The sequence below is a fragment of the Bradysia coprophila genome (assembly GCF_014529535.1).
Source record: "Bradysia coprophila strain Holo2 chromosome IV unlocalized genomic scaffold, BU_Bcop_v1 contig_5, whole genome shotgun sequence".
Lineage (NCBI taxonomy): Eukaryota > Metazoa > Arthropoda > Insecta > Diptera > Sciaridae > Bradysia > Bradysia coprophila.
In genome coordinates, this window is record NW_023503374.1 from 2,670,195 (window position 1) to 2,690,464 (window position 20,270).

The 20,270-nt window shown below is 37.2% G+C and overlaps 4 protein-coding genes across 12 annotated transcripts in view; 1 reads left to right on the forward strand and 3 right to left on the reverse strand.

Annotated features, from left to right (window-relative positions):
- LOC119071541 (myosin-IIIb-like) overlaps nucleotides 1-7,881 on the forward strand; it is a 46,523-nt gene extending 38,642 nt beyond the window's left edge. For 6 of the 8 annotated variants that reach the window (XM_037176429.1, XM_037176428.1, XM_037176431.1 and 3 more), the window contains 2 exons: nucleotides 6,652-7,464; nucleotides 7,535-7,881. In XM_037176429.1, the coding sequence (XP_037032324.1) occupies nucleotides 6,652-7,464; nucleotides 7,535-7,631 (910 nt within the window). In that variant the 3' untranslated portion in view covers nucleotides 7,632-7,881. Of the gene's footprint in view, nucleotides 1-6,651; nucleotides 7,465-7,534 lie in introns of those variants that run through there. The other 2 variants (XM_037176435.1, XM_037176436.1) reach the window with 1 other exon arrangement.
- Nucleotides 1,174-13,619, reverse strand: LOC119071563 (GPI mannosyltransferase 1). 2 transcript variants are annotated; one of them, XM_037176493.1, is made up of 3 exons: nucleotides 11,850-13,619; nucleotides 3,309-3,315; nucleotides 1,174-1,176 (listed from the first exon to the last, which is right to left on the reverse strand). In XM_037176493.1, exon 1 carries the CDS (start codon nucleotides 13,173-13,175, stop codon nucleotides 11,862-11,864), a length of 1,314 nt encoding a protein of 437 aa, XP_037032388.1. In that variant the 5' UTR covers nucleotides 13,176-13,619; the 3' UTR covers nucleotides 1,174-1,176; nucleotides 3,309-3,315; nucleotides 11,850-11,861. The 2 variants fall into 2 exon arrangements, with proteins under 2 accessions (XP_037032388.1, XP_037032389.1); XM_037176494.1 differs by lacking the exons at nucleotides 1,174-1,176; nucleotides 3,309-3,315 and adding exons at nucleotides 7,986-8,001; nucleotides 10,566-10,567.
- On the reverse strand, nucleotides 13,005-13,446 carry LOC119071597. Its single transcript, XM_037176552.1, has one exon. The coding sequence runs from the start codon at nucleotides 13,421-13,423 to the stop codon at nucleotides 13,226-13,228; it is 198 nt and encodes a 65-aa protein (XP_037032447.1). The 5' UTR covers nucleotides 13,424-13,446; the 3' UTR covers nucleotides 13,005-13,225.
- Nucleotides 13,005-14,705, reverse strand: LOC119071596 (cx9C motif-containing protein 4). The gene is made up of 3 exons (XM_037176551.1): nucleotides 14,567-14,705; nucleotides 13,693-13,824; nucleotides 13,005-13,625 (listed from the first exon to the last, which is right to left on the reverse strand). The coding sequence occupies exons 1-3, from the start codon at nucleotides 14,628-14,630 to the stop codon at nucleotides 13,582-13,584; spliced, it is 240 nt and encodes a 79-aa protein (XP_037032446.1). The 5' UTR covers nucleotides 14,631-14,705; the 3' UTR covers nucleotides 13,005-13,581.
- Between the last annotated feature and the right edge of the window lie 5,565 nt (nucleotides 14,706-20,270).

The following is a 20,270-nucleotide window of genomic DNA, read 5'->3' on the forward strand; positions in this document are numbered from 1 at the left end:
GTTCAACGAGCTCTCACACGTTACTGCAGCTTCAAAATTGGCCGAGATATTGAACTTCGAAATATTGAAGAAGAAGAAGAAGAAATATTGATGCTTCTATGAAAATAAGCAAAATTTCGAATTTTCAGATAACTAATGCAAACCACCTACGTTAGTCAGTTAGTTCCCAGAAAAAGTGGATCCAGCAACTCCTAAACGTTTCTATAAATTTTCCTGAAATTTTGGTTATAGGCTAATAATGACCCCAAAATAAGAATGGAATTTTCAAAAGTTGGAAAAAACCCATATCTTGGGAGCTGGAGCTCTCCAAAGACTCCATACAAATGCCATACAAAAGCCAATTTGTATGTATGTGTGCATGAAATAAATGGTAATGTGGTGAATGTGTTGTTTTGGGATGTGTTTCTTGCTGAAAATTCCTGGAATCATTAAGTATAAACTTCCACTAGGTTGGTTACTAAATTTTGGGATGACAGATGATTCCTCGGGCACTTCCTAACTTACATCGGATTTTTTGATGGATTTGGGTTATTTTCGATATAAGCGAGGTGTTCCAAGGTTGGTTCCTAAATTTTGGGATGACATGATTCCTCTGGCACTTCCTAACTTCCATCGGATTTTTTGATGGATTTGGGGTATTTTCGATATACGTGAGGTGTTCCAAGGTTGGTTCCTAAATTTTGGGATGACATGATTCCTCTGGCACTTCCTAACTTCCATCGGATTTTTCGATGGATCTGGGTTACTTTCGATATACGTGAGGTGTTCCAAGGTTGGTTCCTAAATTTTGGGATGACATGATTCCTCTGGCACTTCCTAACTTCCATCGGATTTTTTGATGGATTTGGGGTATTTTTGACAGAGTGAGGAGTTCCAAGGTTGGTTACTAAATTTTGCGATGACAGACGATTCCGCTGGCACTACCTAACTTCCATCGGATTTTTTGATGGATTTGAGTTATTTCCGATATGAGTAAGGTATTCCAAGGTTGGTTCCTAAATTTTGGGATGACAGATGATTCCTCTGGCACTTCCTAACTTCCATCGGATTTTTTGATGGATTTGAGTTTTTTCCGGTATGAGTGAGGTATTCCAAGATTGGTTTTTAAGATTCAGGCTCATTTCTCTAGAATTTTTGAACTTCCACAAGGTTTTTTGATGTTGTCAAAACGACATACTTACAAAATTGGTGATATCAGTCAAAATACCCTTAAAGGGTAATTGTGACGCAATTCCCTTATCTTACTTACAAAATAACTGATATCGCTGAGGGTGACGCATTGTGCGTCGTACGCAAGTTTTATCAACAAAAAATTGACCCAAAAAATTTGTGAAAGAAAATTTTACAACAAGAAATTTGCGTCACAAGTGGCAGATGTTGAGGAAACTACGGCGCACAATGCGTCACCCTCAGCAAAATCAGTTATTTTTTAAATGAGATAAAGAACTTGCCCTTTCAGGGTTTTTTGAATGATTTGACTATTTGGTGAACTTCTAGCGGTTTCTCTGCATCGGAACCACTAAGAAAACATCAAAGGACTGTTTTCCTTTATCGGGACATGGAGTTTTTGAGTAAGTATTTTTACAACAAGCAATAAGCAAATTTTCAAACAATTACACCAATGTTTACAGTGGTTTTTATTGACATCATTTAGGGCTAAATGTAATCGATCTTAGACATGAATTTTTACTAATTATGTTGATATGCGGCAGTACAAAATTTTTACCTGGTCTGTTAACCGCTCCCATTCCGTTGATGTTATTTGCATATCGGTTACCTCCATACTTTAATTTAAATGTCATTTTATAGTTTCCATTTGCATTCAACATAAAATTTGGTGTTATTAGGAATGTCGAAGATAAGTTATCTGATGGGTAATCCACATCCAACGAATATACCGGCGTGATCATGCTCGTTGAATCTTCAATTAAAACAGTAAACGTTGCTAGCTCCTCAAAAACCGAAAAACGATTCTTATTAGCTTTGGTGAACGAATATATTTCTAGCTTCTCCAAAACGAGTGTTTGCTTGGGCTGTAATGATATTATCCCCGAATAGTCATACTGATCTAATGTAGGCGCTAATAATGTGTCTATAGATTTCGATTGTGAATTATCATTTAAAATCCGTCCAAACGCATTTCTGGTGTTGTTCTTTCCACATCTTTTTTGATTAGAAAATCCAAATTTGTTACAAATCCCTTCGTTGATTTCCATAACAATAGAAAGACTTTCTTCAGATGATAGCAATGTGTCACATTTCGATAAACACGTTGTGAATTCCTTCATAGTCATTGTGGGAAATCGAATTAATGTGACAATTTCACCCAAATATTCACGTTCTTTCATTGGCATTACAATAGCATCTGCTTTTTTAGCCAGAAGATGTCTTTGGACCGCATCGAAAACCTCCATTTCACTACGAAAAGACTGGTCTTTAGATTCTAGTTTTAGTACAGCGTATAGAACTTCTCGACTAATTCGTTCAAATTTAGCCGATTTGATAATTTGCGAATAATTGGTTGACACATAATCGACCACTTTCTCTTCAACCTCTTTGTACGTATCGTTGTACAGACAAAACCGAAACAAATCCAATACGTTATCGAGTCCAATCTTATTCACAGCGTCTGATAAATATTTAAGCAAATCCGGCATTTCGAATCTATTCGCCAGCTCCAACAGCTCAATGAATCTGTCGAACTCGAGACCACAGACGTTTGTGTAAATAAACCTCAACAATTCACGAAACGCCTCTGCACTCGTGTCCGTTATTTGAATCAAACATTCACCGTGAACAGTTCCACGTACTAGTTTATATAGTTTCGGACACTCGATGTACAAAATGCTACTATGTGCGTGCACAAATCCATTTACACCGGGGAAACTAAATTTCACATCACACGTTTTCTCATCGTTGAATAAAAATTTGGTTGGATTTTTGTATGTCAATTTACGAGACATTTCAATTACTGCTGGCTTTGTCTTCGATGTATCTTGCACTATAAATTCTAAAATACTAAAATGAACCGACAGGAAATTACACAAAATAATATCCCCAATCATAAGTTGAAACTCTGATAAGAGAAATATTTATCTAATCGCAGTGACAGTGGAGGATCCAGGAGTTTGGTGTGAATCAATATGTAGTCTCATCTGATTATCGTTTAATTCTCCAACGTTAGCAGGATTATAATTCAAAGCGAGGCTCGGAATTGTTTAAATTCAGGTCATGGAAAATTTACGCCATGCAGAATCGTACGCAATAAATCGAGTGAGTTCAACCGGTTTCCGTATTGGACAGGCAACAAAACAACTCACTTGGTTTTAAGCAACTCAGTTTGAAAACTGTTATTTTGACACGTGAAGTTGCATATCTCGCCTGCGGCTCGGACATGCAAACAGAACACTTGTTAAAATAACATTTTTCAAATGTTACCCCTCAAAAGACACTCATGTAATGAATAACTTCCGCTGCACCTTGTTGGCATAACTTGATATGTAATCTTACATCTCTAAACAGGTTAACTTCCGGCTTACTCTGACCTGATTGGACATTTAAGTTTGAATCTTAAATACGTTTCCTGTTGTAGCAACAATATGTTCCACGGATAGTCTACTGCCTAAGTCATTATAAATGAACTGATTTTGCATCATTCAAATATGAACTCTTTTCTTAATTGTAGCTGTAATCTCACCTACATTCGTATATCATCATTTGCATATGAATGAGATCGAATACCAGCATTGAAAAGCCCGATGACGTGAAGACTAAAGACATTTTTTGTACATAAATTTTAGATCTGATTCACCACTGTGAGTTGAGTGCAGATAAAAGTAATTGTCTTATTTGCTATTTCTTTTATCAATAAGCGCAATTAATACTTCATTGATTATTTTATTGGTGAAGATAGATGGATTTTACATTTGCTGTATTCGCTATGTGGAGCAGTCAATCTCTCACAATTTTTGTATAAACTAATATATAAAAACATAGCTAACGCCGACCCGTACGAAACACCTATTCGTATCAAAAGCCTTTAATGTGAAACTCTTCATTTCTCTTACTTCATTTTCTTCTCTGCTGAAAAACTATTCTCCCTTTAAAATCACTTACATTATCCACTCTTTGCCTTGTTATCATATACAACTAAATTGCCGGAGGCAATATAGACAGCCCCGTACGAAGACAAATTTCAAAAATTCCTATTTAAACAGCTATATACCGCTATATTTAACTATATTTCACTATAAATAAACATTTCACAGATAAATATATGCTATTATATAGCTCTATATGCCTGTATATAGCTCAATATAGCTGTATATAGGTATATTTAGATGTCCGTATATGGAATCCCTGAAACCCCACACACATAACAAATTATTTCCATGTTAACAGAAACTCTCTAAGTATCATTTTTCCCAAGATATTTCTATTTTACTAAAATCCAATATGGCCGCCGGCAGCCATTTTGTTAGGAGACCGGAAATAGTACCGACGCTTTACATTCGTTAATACCTTTCAAACAAAAAAAAAATCATGAAATTCGGTCAAAATTTACTCGAGATATTGACAAAATACTCCACGTTCACTGTACGGCCGAGTAGCCAGATAAGAGCTCACTCCAAGAGACCTAGCTCACGCTCCGGAGAACATAATTTCATAAAAAAAAATTTCCCTGATTGGTACGGTCAATACCTATCTAATAAAGCTAAAACAGACGAAATATGTTCAAATGTGGCCGACCTACAAGCAAAAACTGCTTGCCGCCCTGTGCCTGTTCCACACCAAGGGGTCTAACTCACGAGTCGGTCATCCGATTTCCATAAACTTTTTTTTTGTCGATCGGTATTGTAAATACCTTTTATTTGACGTATCACTTACAAGTTTAACGTTTAAATGTCCGGAGATATCTTCGAAAAACCGTAAAGCATTTATTGGGCCACAGCTCGGGAGGGGTCGATCCAAAATCACTCATCTTCGAACTTAGCCTGTCTTTTGACATTACCAAACGGGAAAAAATAGTATATTTCAACATACCCCAATACACACAAGATGTGTGTGCACGCGCGGGCGAAGCCCAAGCGAAAACACACATCGAGTGTGTATTGGGGTATTTTGAAAGATATTTTTCTGTAATAGTGAGAGTGTGTTGGTGCTTTCCTTCCCGACCGCTACTTTCCTTCTCGACCGTTTACTTTCCCTACCGACCGATTCATATCATAGCTCACCAATACACTCTCACGTATACAGAAAAAGAATTTTCAAAATCGGATGCGTTTTACTCAAGTTATCGTGCAGACAGACAGACGGACAGACGGACATTTTTCTTTTCGCGGATTTGGCATCTCTAGACAACCACAATAGGTTTCCCCTTACTCAGGGAGTCCAATTCGACGTGTTACAAACGTATGCGTAAACCTATAAGACCCCAGTACTTCGTACGGGTCTAATGACCATCCCTGGTACTACAGAAAAAAATCTGTAAAGAAGACAACCGAATAAATCAATAATATTTTTTGTCATCGAACCATGAGAAAGTTTAATGCGAAATCCACGGCTCTTCATTTCATTAACATAACATTAACACAGTCCGCTTCATTTCACTAGAAGAAATCCTGTGTTTCGTCCTTTTACAGGGCGTTTGGATTCACTGAAAATACCCCCACCTGAAATGCCTAAAGTTTAGCTAAAGAGCTGCTGAAGGAAGAAACAGCCTCTGGATTCAGTGGCAGTCTGATACTAGCGTGATCTAGTCATCATCAGTTGTTTCCACTGATCCCTTCCCAAAACAACTGTTAAAGCTTTCAAATGAGCTTGCGTTCGAAAGTCTACAATGAAAATATTTTACCATCTTTTGACGTAAAGTTGGGACATAAACAGAAAGATACTTTGAAACTAGCGTAGCATTGAAGCAGACGACGTTAACTCAAAGTGGAAAGTTGAATAATTTTCTCTATTTTTCCGCTCTTATAACGCTATAATGGAGTGGTTCACTGTTCGGTTAACAGTGTTCACTATTTGTAGTTCAAGTCATCGCTTGAAAAACGTTAGAATTCATTTCTTAGGCGTGCGACTCTTTTTTCAATTCTCGAATGCAACTCATTTTGGGCGTGCAGCTCCGATGCAACTATTTTGAGTGGTTTGCACCTCGGGAACTCCTGCACTCCTGGACGGGCGACTAAAACCAGTGAGTAGCCTTGGCTGCTGCTTTCTTATATAGCAGAGAATGGGTTAAAATAAGGAGCTGCCTTGGTTAAAACAAACGATACAAATTGCTTGTAAAATTGGCGATAATTCACTCAAATGAAGTAACAGATTTTACGAATGTATCGTGATAAGTTTGCGTGTCTAAAAGGTTTATGACTTTAGTTTGCCCAATTATCTAACTACTAACAGTTGATGTAGTAATACTGTCTTTTGCAAACATTGTAAGCTCTTAGTGTAGAACCATATCGCTAGTCAGTTGTACTGTTGTATCGTAGGTAATCGTGTATCTCCTTACTGTAAGGTGAATTCTCAAAATTTGTCTCAAAATTTGTCTCAAAATTTGTCTCAAAATACGTCTGTTTGTTAGAAAATCAGATGCTAGAATTGAACAACAACAAATTCGCCGATTTCAATTCAAACTTTTTTTTTAATCTCCAGCGGTTCCAGCAAAATACCAGTGTTCAGCTACCTAAACCCTACTAATCCTCAACTCAATTCTACGTCGAACGATTCGCATAAAGTGAGTAAGCCCAATACCGACGACACGAAACCACAACGCAAATTCGCTGGCGAACCGGTACCGATTCCGAAAACTGTAGCAAATAAACAGAAACCAACCGAATCGAGCAGTAAATTCTTCGGTTTTCTGCACAAAAATCGGGATGCCGTTGGCAAGGACAAAAAGATCAAAAAGAAAGAGAAATCGAAAAAGACAAAAGCCGACGAAGGCAAAGTGGTTAAATATCCCGCCCCATTTGTACCATCAAAACGAATCATCGAAAATCGAGAATATCAAAACCAAAACATTATCAACGAAAATCGGCTGAATCGTCGGAGTGACGATAGCAGTGAACACTCGGAAATATCCATACCCGTCTTCCGTAAATTCGGCGACACAAATATGTTGAAAAACAAGAAGCAGATCAATAACTCGAGGAACATCCGACAGAAGGAAGAAAATGAATTGAGAAATCGGAAAATCAATCCGACCGCATACGACAATCAAAATGATACGGGCTTCTCCAGTCTGGACGCGGATTGTCATGTACCGTTGCAGAGTACACCTAAATGTTACAACAGTGGCGACAAACTACAAAAGCGGATATCCGACAGTTCGTCTAATTTAAGTTCCAGCACAGTTAGTGACTCCAATTCATTGGACTCCATGGAACATGAAATCATTCACCGAAAACCAAATAACGCGGAAAATTTGTCGTATTTGGGACCGTTCAATTTCCGACAATTGCTAAGGTGAGTTGAAACGACTGAATCAAAGAAATTTTTGTTGGACTAACTTTTCATTTCTTTTTCCGTTTGAAAGACCTACCCAAGGACCCACAGAATCCTTACGAAAACGACGGGGCATAAATTTATCGTCGACACCTCCGCCTCTTCAAAAAGGTAAAGTGAAAACGTGAAGCGAAAACTGTTCGTTAAACTAAGAGTTAGTTTTCTATGGACAAAACGTTCGTGTTGTACATTTGTTACCAAAAAAGAAAATAATTTTTTTTAGACTTTTAGCGTAGGATGACCTAATTTATTTTGAATTGTTTTGTTGTACTACCAGTACCACCACTTGTTTTAGCGGAAAATGTACTTTTCTTCCAAGGAGAAAACTATGATTTTTTTGCAAGAAAATGTTTAGCAACAATAAAAGTGTCAAAAGATTACGCTCGTTTTAATGTACCGGAAGAAACATCTATATCAGGCCTCTCACACCTCCTTATTTCCTTATTTTTCCTTATTTTTATAAAAACCTCCTTATTCCTCCTTATTTTATTAAAAATCCTTATTTTCCTTATTTTTCGCAAATTTCATCGACGGAAATCAAAATTAAGAAAAAAATAAATTCGCTGCGCTGCAAAAATAACAATTTTAATTAGTTAACACAAAGAACTCTAATAGTACACTCGCTATGGAACAAGGCGTGGGAACGGGTAGGTCGACAAAATGTTATTGCTGGAATCTATGGCAAATAGGTCACTGATAGTTTGGGTGATAAGCTTGATTTTTGGTCATTCTCGGGTTATGGGCATCCTAACCTCAAAAACTGTGTTTCTTCACATATTTGACATCGCCTAGCGGAAAGTAGTACAAATTAAATTATAGTTTATTCTATTTGATTTAACATGTAAATCACCCTTAACATTGTCTCAGACATGCGTCGCGTCGTTATTACAAACAATTCAAGGTTTTAGCATTATTTACACTTACTTCTTTCAAATTTATACTTTTATACTTTCACCAATTTATTATTTTTTCGAAATTCGAACGGGATAACAAACAACAGCTTTAGCAGTTAACGAGAGTAAAATCTAATCCAGCAAGTTTTTAAACTTGAGGGTGGGGTCAAGTAAGAATTCACTCCGTAAGTACGCTTTAAATTTCAAAAATTTTGTCGCATCGAAAACTGATTGAAAACTGCCATCCTACAAAAACGATAGGTACGTCAAAATAAACAGTGATGCGTTTTATTTCGAATTTTTAAGCGCACTTATTGCAGTTATAATTGGTGAAGCTAAGCTTTGCTAAGAATCTAATTCAAGCCTTAACGATACGTCAAAATAAACAATAATGCGTTTTATTTTAAAGTTGAGGCGGATTTCCCATGTTAATTGCTGTATCTTAGAATAATTTCGATTTTTATCGAAAAATTTCTCCTAATTTTTCCTTATTTTCAACTAACAATTTCCCTATTTCTCCTTATTTTTGTGCGAAACATCGTTAATTCCTTAATAAGGAGTCCAAATTTAGAATGAGAGGCCTGACCTATATCGAGTTTGAGATGTGAGGACTAGAACCGAGGGGTAACTCACTTCTAGATTAAATGGATTAAATGGATTAAATGGATTAAATAGGAAAAAACTTCATTTTACCAAATACTGTAAAAGTCTCAAAAATTGTTGATTTTGATCGAACCACTTACTACAACTCATACTACAATGTTAAAAAGCGAAAAAATCCACTTTTAGTAGTTTTTGATGTAAAGTGGATTAAATGGATTAAATGGATTAAATAAATTTAATACCATTTTTAACAAAAAAATTTTTCCTATAACCTCACGAGTACTTAAACGAGCTGGGGATCGTGCAAATCTATTTTTCGCAATTACTTTACAAATTTTTCAGGTGGGTAGCCTAATTATTTTTTAAAACTAAATTTTTTTTTTTGGATTAAATGGATTAAATGGATTAAATGGATTAAATGGATTAAATGGATTTAATGGATTAAATAGATTAAATGGAAGTGCGTCACCCCTCGACTAGAACGCCATTCACTCATGCTGAAAGATCCGATCTGTAGACACCTTAACTCTTGTAAGATTTCAAGAACCTTGCAAAACCCTCCGAATTCTAGAACTGGGAATATGGTTGTTGTTGAAACTTTGGGAACCAACACATTGTCATCTCAATAATCGCAAAAGTCCAGATCCAGAAGGGAACCCAAAAAAAATCTCAGAAATTTTTTTAAATTCCTTGAATTCTGCAAGTGGGAAGATGCAAGTGGTGTTGTGGAATTTTGGGAACCAACACATTACCACCTTAATAATCCCGAAAGTCCGGAAGAAAACCCAAAAAATCCTCAGAAATCCTTCAAATTCCTAAAGTTCTAGCGCTGGAAGGATGGTTGAAGACGCTGAAATTTGTTTTATGAAAATCGGTGTTTTCTTCAATTACATGCAAGAACCATCACATGTCATTCCCTAGGCCGATTAGCATGATCCAGTGACTCATGATGCAGAGATCCGATTTTCATAAACTTTTTTTTTTCATTCATAAATTACGTAATGCTGTCATTAAAATTAAATCCTAAGCTTGGCTCGCCCTCGTTAGGCTCTTGTAGCATTCAAAGCCTAGCCAAATGTTTTTCACCATGCGAAAAGTAGAAACGAAGCTGGAAAATGACTAGGACTGAAATCGAGAAATCGGGAAATACCAATAGTACATTGAATGACAAGGGGCGAAAGTAAAAAAATTCAACCGTGTGCGAGAGTTGGAGCCCGCGCCGAAGGCAAGGGCTCTAATCGCACAGGTTGATTTTTTTTACTTTTGCCCCGAGTCGTTCATATTATTTTTTTTGATACCAACATTGAAAATTGATACGTATCAAAAACATCGCAACAAAATGTTGAAATAAAAAGGCATTTAGCCAGAAAATGCGGGGGGATATGAAAAATTTAATAATTTAGCCATCACAACAATAACACACACAAAAATTTAAGATATAACTAACAAATCATTCAGTAACAAAAAGTATCAACTTTGTATGCTAATTTCAATAAGAACACTGGCGCACAGTGTCTTACAATTTTGATCAAAGTATTCTGCATAATATGAGCGGATTTTGTTGACAACTCGACTCATTTCTCTCATTTTCTGTGACGTCAGTCACTTTCGCTGTTCGTTCATTTGCGTTCGCTCTTCGTTAAGTACTTTCTCCCCGTGGGATGCATTTTTTTACTTTCGCCCCTCATATGCGGGGCGAAAGTATCATTTTTCAATGTTGGTATCAAAAAAAAAAATTAGAATCTGTACTGTGTCCTGCAATCGAGATCGAGAATTAATTGAAAGACTGAGAAATCGTAAAAATAGCGAAATCTGTGGAAACGAACAGTAATCAGGCATTAAAATGATAGATAACAAGTGAGTACACAACGGGAAGCGAATCGTGATCTTTTGTAGGAACGAAAATTTTAGCTCGCTCCGCTCGTCATTTCAGACGACACTTTGAGTTCCTCATAAGGCCACGGCTTCAAACCTATGCCATTTTGCTACTGTACACAATACGAAAAACATTTGTTCTACGACTTTTAGATTTGGCTCTAGAAGGGCCCTAACGAGGGTAGACCTAGTGTGTATCTCGGCCATCTCACATCGTAGAAAATCCGAATTGGTGCCAAAATGAAGGTATTGGTGATAAATGGCGAATGAAATTTTAAAATTAAATTTTTATTAAAAGATTATTTTCGAAATTTCAACTTTTCTGGCACGACAGGCCTTTCAATAAAAAATAAATTTTAAAATTTCATTCGTCATTTATCACCAATACCTTCATTTTGGTCCCAATTCGGATTTTCTACGATGTGAGATGGCTGAGATACACACTAGGTCTACCCTCGTTAGGGCCCGATTAGGGCCCAAATCTAAAAGTCGTAGAACAAATGATTTCGTATTGTGTAATGTAGCAAAATGGCAAACCGGGAAGAAAACGCTATTTGCACACGCGACGTGAGCATTAAGATCAATGTACGCTTTGCAAATTTGTAGCCTACATTTAGGCGTAAAAATACTCGTTTTTTTGATGATTTCTCTGAACCAAAATCTTTTTTTTTTAAGTAAAACAATTAAAGCGCTCAAAAAAGTGTTACTTTTAAAGGAAAAATTGGTTTGTTGATGATAACTTATCCCACTTGGAGAAACCTATGCAGATTACATCAATTTGAACAATTTCACCAAAATGTAGACTACAAATTTGCAAAGGGTTCATCGCTCTTAAGCATTCCTACCTAGAGTAACTGGCGCTTCATGGCATCGGTCTTCTTTTTTTGTTAAAAATGACACCAAAATTTGAAATCGAATAAAATTTAATTTTGAAAATCGTTGACTTCGCTGACTGGATCTATCACTAATTCTAACAAAAATGTTCATTCAAAATTCTTTCAATCGAAAATCGGCTACTGCCCCAAAATTGGCGATCAAACGTTCCATGATGAAAATGTTCGCCGCAAAAAACATGATACCTTGCATCCACAACATGTTGAACGTGTTCCAGCCTTTAAATTCCAATAAATAAGCCGGAAATAGCCATGCCGCCTGGGTGAGAAACCACAGCAAAGCGTACGAACAAATGGATCGTATTTTCAGTTTGGAAAAATTCTTCCAACACAACGGCAATATCGACAGGAACCACACGAAATATTGTGAGGTAAGCACTGAGTTGAAGGTGACCATGGTGAATGACTGGATGAAAATGGAAAACGGCAGCGTCTTTCGATTCGGGCCGAAGTGAAGGCTCGATAAGGTAAGTATAAAAAGTTGCGGTGCAAGCGTTAGCAGTTTCTCAATTACGGTGACGGATTGGTCGGCATTCAGATACTGCATGTAGAAGTACAGCGAGAAGTTGTGGCGCGTATCCTTTCGAACCAAGTGGTAGATGTACGTTTCGTAGATAAACTGCGAGCCATATAGACGGTAGAAGAAGGTCGTTAAAGCGACTAAGCTAAATAACGTTCCGATGACGAGGCAAATTTGCTTTGCGTTGATCTTCCAAATACGTTGATTGTTCCGTCCGGCATACAGGAACATGGACAGACTAAATACCAACGGATACAATCGAAAATGAATCGCTAGCCCATGCACTAATCCCGCTACGAAGTACTGCAGCTGATTATCCGACGGTTTAAGTAACAGCCACAATGTCACCAACACCAATAAACTGGTCAATGAGTCACCGTTTCCTCGCGTCGCTATTACCATTGTCAGTGGATTGTACAGCCAAATCATCGCACCAATTTTCGCGTTTATCACATACCTGTCAGGCAAACGGAATTTGAATGAATTCTTCTGACCCCTCAGCCGATTCATCACTGCCGACGAATTATGCTCGAAAATGGCTGTGTACTCGTCGATGATGACTTTGTAAATCAGAACGGCCACCAAAATGTCTCCGATTGAGAACAAAATTTTCCCGATGCATTTGTGCAGCAGAACGTTGGGCACCAGTAGGTAGGCCAGAAGTGGTGTGTATCTGTATGTGTGTCGATTGAATGGCGACTGGTCGTTGGTTACATATCGGGCTCCGTCAGTCACCACTTTATAGTCGATGTCAGTGTACGGCACCTCGGACACACCGTCCTGTATCTCTCCGTATACGATTAGTAGGCATCGAATCAGAATGCTGAGGATCAAATGATTTTGAAATGAAATTGTCTTTAACGCGTCCGCTAGCACTTTCAGTTTCATTTTGTCACACTAAACTAGATGCACCAGATGGAAGAGTCTTTATCAGTTTTTCACAGTTTCGTCTTCATGTCCCGGGCCACTTTTTGTAAACACTTTTTAAAGTCTAAAAATTCTTGTTCGCATGCACGATGGCTCACATTTAAGTCTCTAGTTACACAAGCCGCATACACTGCAGCGCTATCGGAACATTTGCCCAACAGCATCGGATATTGTTTTAGTCTTTGGTTGGCTTTACGCACGGACTCCATTATGGTGTGACGTGACGAGTTAAAACGGTTTGGCTTTGCCTGTGGACGGAAGTAGATCGTCGCGAATGAAAGCGTCGTAGATGGGACGCGAAAAGAAAAAGAGCAGAGACGTTGTGATGAAAATGGACGAAAATAGTCGCGGGTTTCGTTGCATCCAATTACGTTTGACTGATGTCATGCGACGATGATGATTTTCCATTGTCTGTTCAATACGACGTGTTTTTAGTCAAGGGTTTCTTGTCATTTCAACTAATTGATAAAGTACTTACTGGTTGATGTTTCGATGTATGGTTTATCCAATTTGATTCCTGAACAGCAGAGAGATTTGTCGTGGTATTTGAGACAGCACTGTCTCATTTCCTCCAGCACATCCAAGCAAGCAGATTCCTGGTAGTTGTTTTCTTTAAGAACAAAACAATCGGTTAGTTGGTCGGGGAACGTTGACTTTGTTATCATTTTTTGTTCCGTACAGGAAAGGGCTATCAAATTTCAGCCTGAGTTCGCTTCAGCTGGCTCAGTCATACAAGAACATGCAAGACAGTTGTGCACAAACGGTGGCGTAGTGCGTCTTATAAGTCTCTATGCGAAACCGACATACGTTGGCTCCAATGACGTCATTGGTACCACTGACGTCATTTGGACCACTAACATCATTTGGACCACTAACATCATTTGGACCACTGACGTCATTAGCACTACTGACATCATTGGGACCACCTATGTCATTTGGACCAATTTGAAAATTTGTATTGCTTCGGTGGTGGTCCGAAATTTTCGAACGATTTTCGAAACAGATAGTTTTGAGAGTTTGGAACGGTGTCAATTTTTGAGTGAATTAATAAGGACGTCTCTCACTATGTTTGAATCTTCCAACTGTCATCGTTCGAAAACCGTTCCAACATTATTTACTCTAAAATTTTAGCTTCATGTGTTTAAAGGAGATTTAACCCATGGATGTCTTGCTTATAAAATCACTGGATTGGATAGAATCAACGCATAGAAAAAAACATTTTATTTCCAATTCTCGTTATCGCCTTGCAGTTTTCATGCATAGAAATCGAACGCATCAATTTCCATGAAAACACCGGCAATTTCACATTCTTAGTTACGTAAGTTGATCAAATTCTTTGTCGTGTCACTTACTCGTCAAACAAGACTGAATTTTGCACGCGTTCAATTTACACGGATCCTTTGACTTATTTGGCATCAGATGTGCCTGAGAATTTCACAATAATTTGGTTTTATTAGCAAAGTCTGAAGAATGTTTCAATGAAAAGTCCGAAATTTTTCCATTCACTGCATTGCTAAAAGAAATACAGCTGACGTTTGACTTATGACAGATTAATGAAAAATGTGTCGAATGTCGCAAGCTCAGTTTCGCCGGAAGATGGCGTAACTTTACTCGACGGTTGCTCATATTTTTGAAATTCAAATTTGAGTGGCTCAATGTTTATTAGAAGTAAGTTAAAAGAAAGGAAAAACAAACCGGACTTTGGCTTCTGTTGAATACACAGCTACAGTATTACACTTAAACAGTAATTAGATAATAGATAGGGACGCGATACGAATATTCACGTGCTACACCCTACACCAACACATGCATTTTCATATATCATTTGACACATAGAGTTATAGACTGTCATGATGAGAGAGAGGAAGATATAATTTAGACCAGTTTTTTGACTTGCCTTGGGGGATCTGTCAAAGATTATGTCTATTATGATCAGAGCGAGAAACCAAAGACTGGTTACAGTTTGCCTTGGGGTAAGTACTGTCAAAATATTTCTTTCTGAAATTCAAACCCCAGGCTACACTTGCACTTGTATTACAAAGCAAAGGTAATCTCAATACTGATCGACAAAAAATGCATGGAAATCGGATGATCGACTCGTGAGTTATACCCCTTGGTGTGAACTAGATACAGGACGGCAAGCCGTTTTTGCTTGTAGGTTGGCCAAATTTGAACGGATTTATATGGATGTTTATTAGATAGGTATTGACCGTACCAATCAGGGAAAAAAACGTTTATGAAATTCGGTTCACCGGAGCGTGAGCTAGATGTTTTGGAGTAAGCTTATATGTTGCTACTCGGCCGTACAGTGAGGGTGGAGTATTTTGGTATCTCGAGTAAACTTTGACCGAATTTCATGATTTTTTTTTTTGTGTTGAAAGGTAGTAATGAATCTTTCCACCTCCTAACCCTAGCAAAACGGCCGTCAGCCGCCATTTTGGATTTTTGTAAAAAAAAATATAAATAGGTGAAAATGATACTTACAAAATATGGATATCTATATATAAATAGATATTTATTTATTTATTTATTTTATTTATTTATTTATTTTCGTTTAAAGACCAAATAACAGGCCAGAGCCCAATAACAATTCAGTCTATTACAAAAAACAAACAATAGTAAAAATCTACAATCATTGATTAGAAAAAATTAAAGTTAAAAGAAAAACAAAACAAAATGCGTACATAAAAAATAATTGAATAATGAGACTACCAAACAAAATGATCCTTCACTGATCTATTAAATGTCATTGATGAGCTGTTGAAAATGTCAAGGTCACTGAAGGGTGTTAGGGAATCTCGCGCCGCGTCATTCACAATAACTCACAAAGTGACATATTCCTTATACAAAATGTGTCAAAATGTGAATTATTGTGAATGACGCGGCGCGAGATTCCTAGCAACCCACTGAAGAACGTGTCATGGTTTCGTTAAATCCTATATAGCGGTGAATTTGATTGATAATTGGTGACCATCCTCGGAAGATAAAATACATCTGATCGTCTCGTTGTCCTAGCTGGATGCCGAAAAGAAAGACGCTGAGAAAGCACTGAGTCCACATGATTATGTATTAGCTTGTAGAGCATAATTTCATCACCATTCAGTCGACGTGTCTCCAACGATTGAAGTTTCAGATGTTTCAAACGCTCATTGTAAGGAGGTCTCGGGTTTCCAATACCAAATTTGAAATAAAACATACGAGTAAATTTCTTTTGAACTCTCTTAACCTGTTGCACCGCATCATGATAAAACGGACTCCAGACCGACGAACAATATTCAAGCCGGCTTCTGATGAGAGATGAGTATAAAAGACGTAGACTGGATTGGTTAGTAAAGTATTTTCCACAGCGGAATATAAAGCCAAGTGTCTTGTAGGACTTACGAACCATGTGATCAATATGATCAGTAAACGACAATTTGTCATCCATAATAACTCCAAGGTCTTTCTTCAATGATACTCTTTCTAGCACTACTCCATCGATAGTGTAAGGAAACGATATTTTGTTTAGACTGTGAGTAGTTGACATAACTGCACACTTTCCAACATTGAGAACCATATTATTTTCCTTACACCATTTAACCACCGTCTTAATGTCATCTTGAAGCAGTTGACAATCGTAAGACGTACTTATCGCTCTAAACAACTTCAGGTCATCTGCAAAACCTGAGCAGGATGACAGCGAAGATAACAAGTCGTTTATAAACATAATGAACAGCAATGGACCCAAAATAGATCCTTGAGGTACTCCTGACGTGGGCACCAACGCATCAGATTTGAAGCCACCTATAGCGAAGATTTGAGTTCTGTTGCGTAAATATGACGAAAACCACTGAATTAAGTCTGCAAATTGTTTATTTATTGGTAAATATAGGTATTCTTGGAACTTTAGGAAGTAATAGAGCGGATGATTTTTATTTATTGTAATATTTTTTGATTGAAAAGATCGTTTTTTTACTGACTGCGCCGTATGCGAGCAGTCTTTTTTTTCGCTTTGAATAAAAAACATACGAAATATAGGTTAATATAGGACTGAGGAAATTTTAGGTCAATTTGAAATTTATGTTACATTTGAAAGGAACGTCATATGGGGCTTCGTAATTGCGCTATGCACAATTTGTAAGATGTAAACATTTCATCATAATTTTACTTGAACTACGTTTACGGGCGCAATAGGCTAACGGTCAAAGTAGGGCGACAGACGCACTAGGATTACGTACTTAATAGATATACGGGTTCGTACGGGGCTCAGTCGAAGCAAACGCTCCGACTGTTCTGATGGCTCGTATACCTTTAGTAGTCATTTCACCTTGAATCATTCACACTAGGGACGAATGTTTAATACAAAATAGTGCGAAAGTCGAGTATGCAAATAATGTTTTCTTACCAGTATTTTAATCCGATTTCCCCATTTTTCCCGGTATCCACTAAAATTTGACCAAATTTCCCTGTTAACATGTTGGCATTTTCCGGTACTGATAATTTTTTTTCAATCTTATTGAAGCAACATACAGACTATGTAAATCATCTTTAACCCGTCACCGAGCCCGTAATATACGGCTATTCATCTGTTATCGATAACGACGACAAAAGTAATGACAAGCTCTGGGTAATACGGCCTTTTATATAGTAAAATGCATTTTTTTCAAAATGAAGTACAAGATTTGAAATTAACCGATGGAAGTAATAGACCCTTACTGGTCATATGTTTGCCGTCTGTAACAGGTTAAGATTCTTGAATGTATATTGAATCATTCTAAAATTGCTAGCCTTACGAAACATGTAAGACAGAAGATTTAAGGGCAGGTGGCAAGTAGGGGAGAAAAATGAAAGTTCGTCAGTGTTTAGAAAAACTTACCTTTTCAAATTCTCCACTTTCTTTTTGTTCTTTCATCTCCATCCAAAGGTCGTTGACCTATAAAACTATCGACATTCATTACTACTCAGATGATCACAACTCAAAAACGTTCATCTTTATCTACGTTTCCAATGTTGTTAAATACTTGAGTGTAGCAAAGAAACTCTGTGTATAACTAGAATATTGTTTGTTATCTATATAACAAACCAGGGGAAGTTAAACGGTTAAGCTTCTGTGTGTGAGGTTAGTTCGAGACCGAAGACACGGTGTGCTTGAAAAAAAAATTAATTCGACCTCTCGTGGACATGAAAAGTTTCTAGTGGTTTTTGTAGAGGGCGGCACCACGAATAAGAATAACATTACAAGAAAATATTTCGATGGGAAAATTTTTAATTAGATCGATTTTTCATTTTTTTGGAACCTGCGGGAAGCTTTGAAGACTGTTCGGACTCCACTGGTGACTCGTTTGATCACAAAAATATAGTTGCTGTTTAGCCTGAGGTCTAAGCTTTACGGCGATACCAATCGCGCGATACCAACAAACATCGTTTATGAAGCAAAGTCATACAACTAGGTCGCTGCAAATTTGAAAGGCCTTATCACATGTGGATGATTTCTATTTTGTCTCAAAAAGTATGTTTAGTTATTTTACATAATTTGGAAGTTAATTAAGGTCGGAAAATAAATTTGTATTTCATTCTGATATAATCTTTGTTGTTAGACCTGAGCGGCCATTAAATTGTCTTCGTATAATGTCTCATTTTTTAGTGGAAACAACTAAAATGATGCAGAGTTAGCTTAGAATGGCTATTGGAGAAGGTTTTTTAATTTGTGACTTGAGATAGTGCAATTTGCTCATCGCTGCGATTTATAAAAAAACATATTTCGAGTCAAAAATCTTCTTTCGACCTTTATTAAAATATGTAAAATAACTAAACATACTTTTTGAGACAAAATAGAAATCATCCACATGTGATAGGGCCTTTCAAATTCTCAGCGACCTAGTTTAATGACTTACTTCATAAAAGAAGTTTGTTGGTAGTCATTTATATCATGATTGGTAACGCTGTAAAGCTTAGATCTCAGGCTAAACACCAACTATATTTATGTGATCAAACGAGTCACCAGAGGAGTCCGAACAGTCTTCGAAGCTTCCCGCAGGTCCCAAAAAAATGAAAAAACGATCTCATTAAAAATTTTCCCATCGAAATATTTTCTTGTTATGTTATTCTTACTCGTGGTGCTGTCCTCTACAAAAACCACTAAAAACATTTCATGTCCACGAGAGGTCGAATAAAAAAAAATTCAAGCTCACCGTGAAAATGCTATAAGAACTCAAGCTCCGTCGACGTATCACTTTGACATGCTAAAGGTGTAAAGGTGACGGTTATAGCAACGCACTTCAAGCGTGAGCAATCTATTTGACAGCTGTCATTAGAAGTACTTTTGCTTGAAGTGCGTTGGTTAGAAAAAAAGAAAATTGACTTAACCGAACCACACATTAAGAAAAGTTTTATTTTTTATTTTGCCATCACATGTATGGGACCATTCGTGTGTACAATAGTCGTTTACGTAATGAGGGTCGCAGAAAGGAAATTACATAATTCGATATGTATTGGTTAGTCGAGAGAGCATAATCGTAACATAAGAATGACTTATGTCACTGCCTGGGATATCCACTTACACCGTTTTGCCTCTGTTGAGCTGAACCACTCCTTTGTTTAATTGTTTAAAGAATAAACGGAGACCAAAGGGAGCGTAGACGGAGTAAGTGGAAATCAAGGCTTATACTCTCGATACTAACAAATACGTCTACAACTTTATCGTCTACGACATGGACTCTATATGTGTTGAATTTTACATTTATCTTAAATCGTGAACAACAAAACCACAAAATCTAGTAATTGAAAATTAAATCAAATCCGTACATGGGTATGGGTAAACACTTTAGCTTTCCTTTTACTCTCTCACTACCATTGTTTGGTGAAAAATCGCTCTAATAATTGCTCCTTATCGTTTAGATGCTTATTCGTAGAAAGATAATAATTTTCATGCCACGGACGGCACAAGATAAGAGAATGTTTCTCGTAGTTTGGTACCTTTGCATGAAACATTGTACAACTTGCGAAATTCCGTAAAAGCTAATGTCCACAACTATTTATGTAACGCAGATCACGATGGATTTATCCACATATCCGACA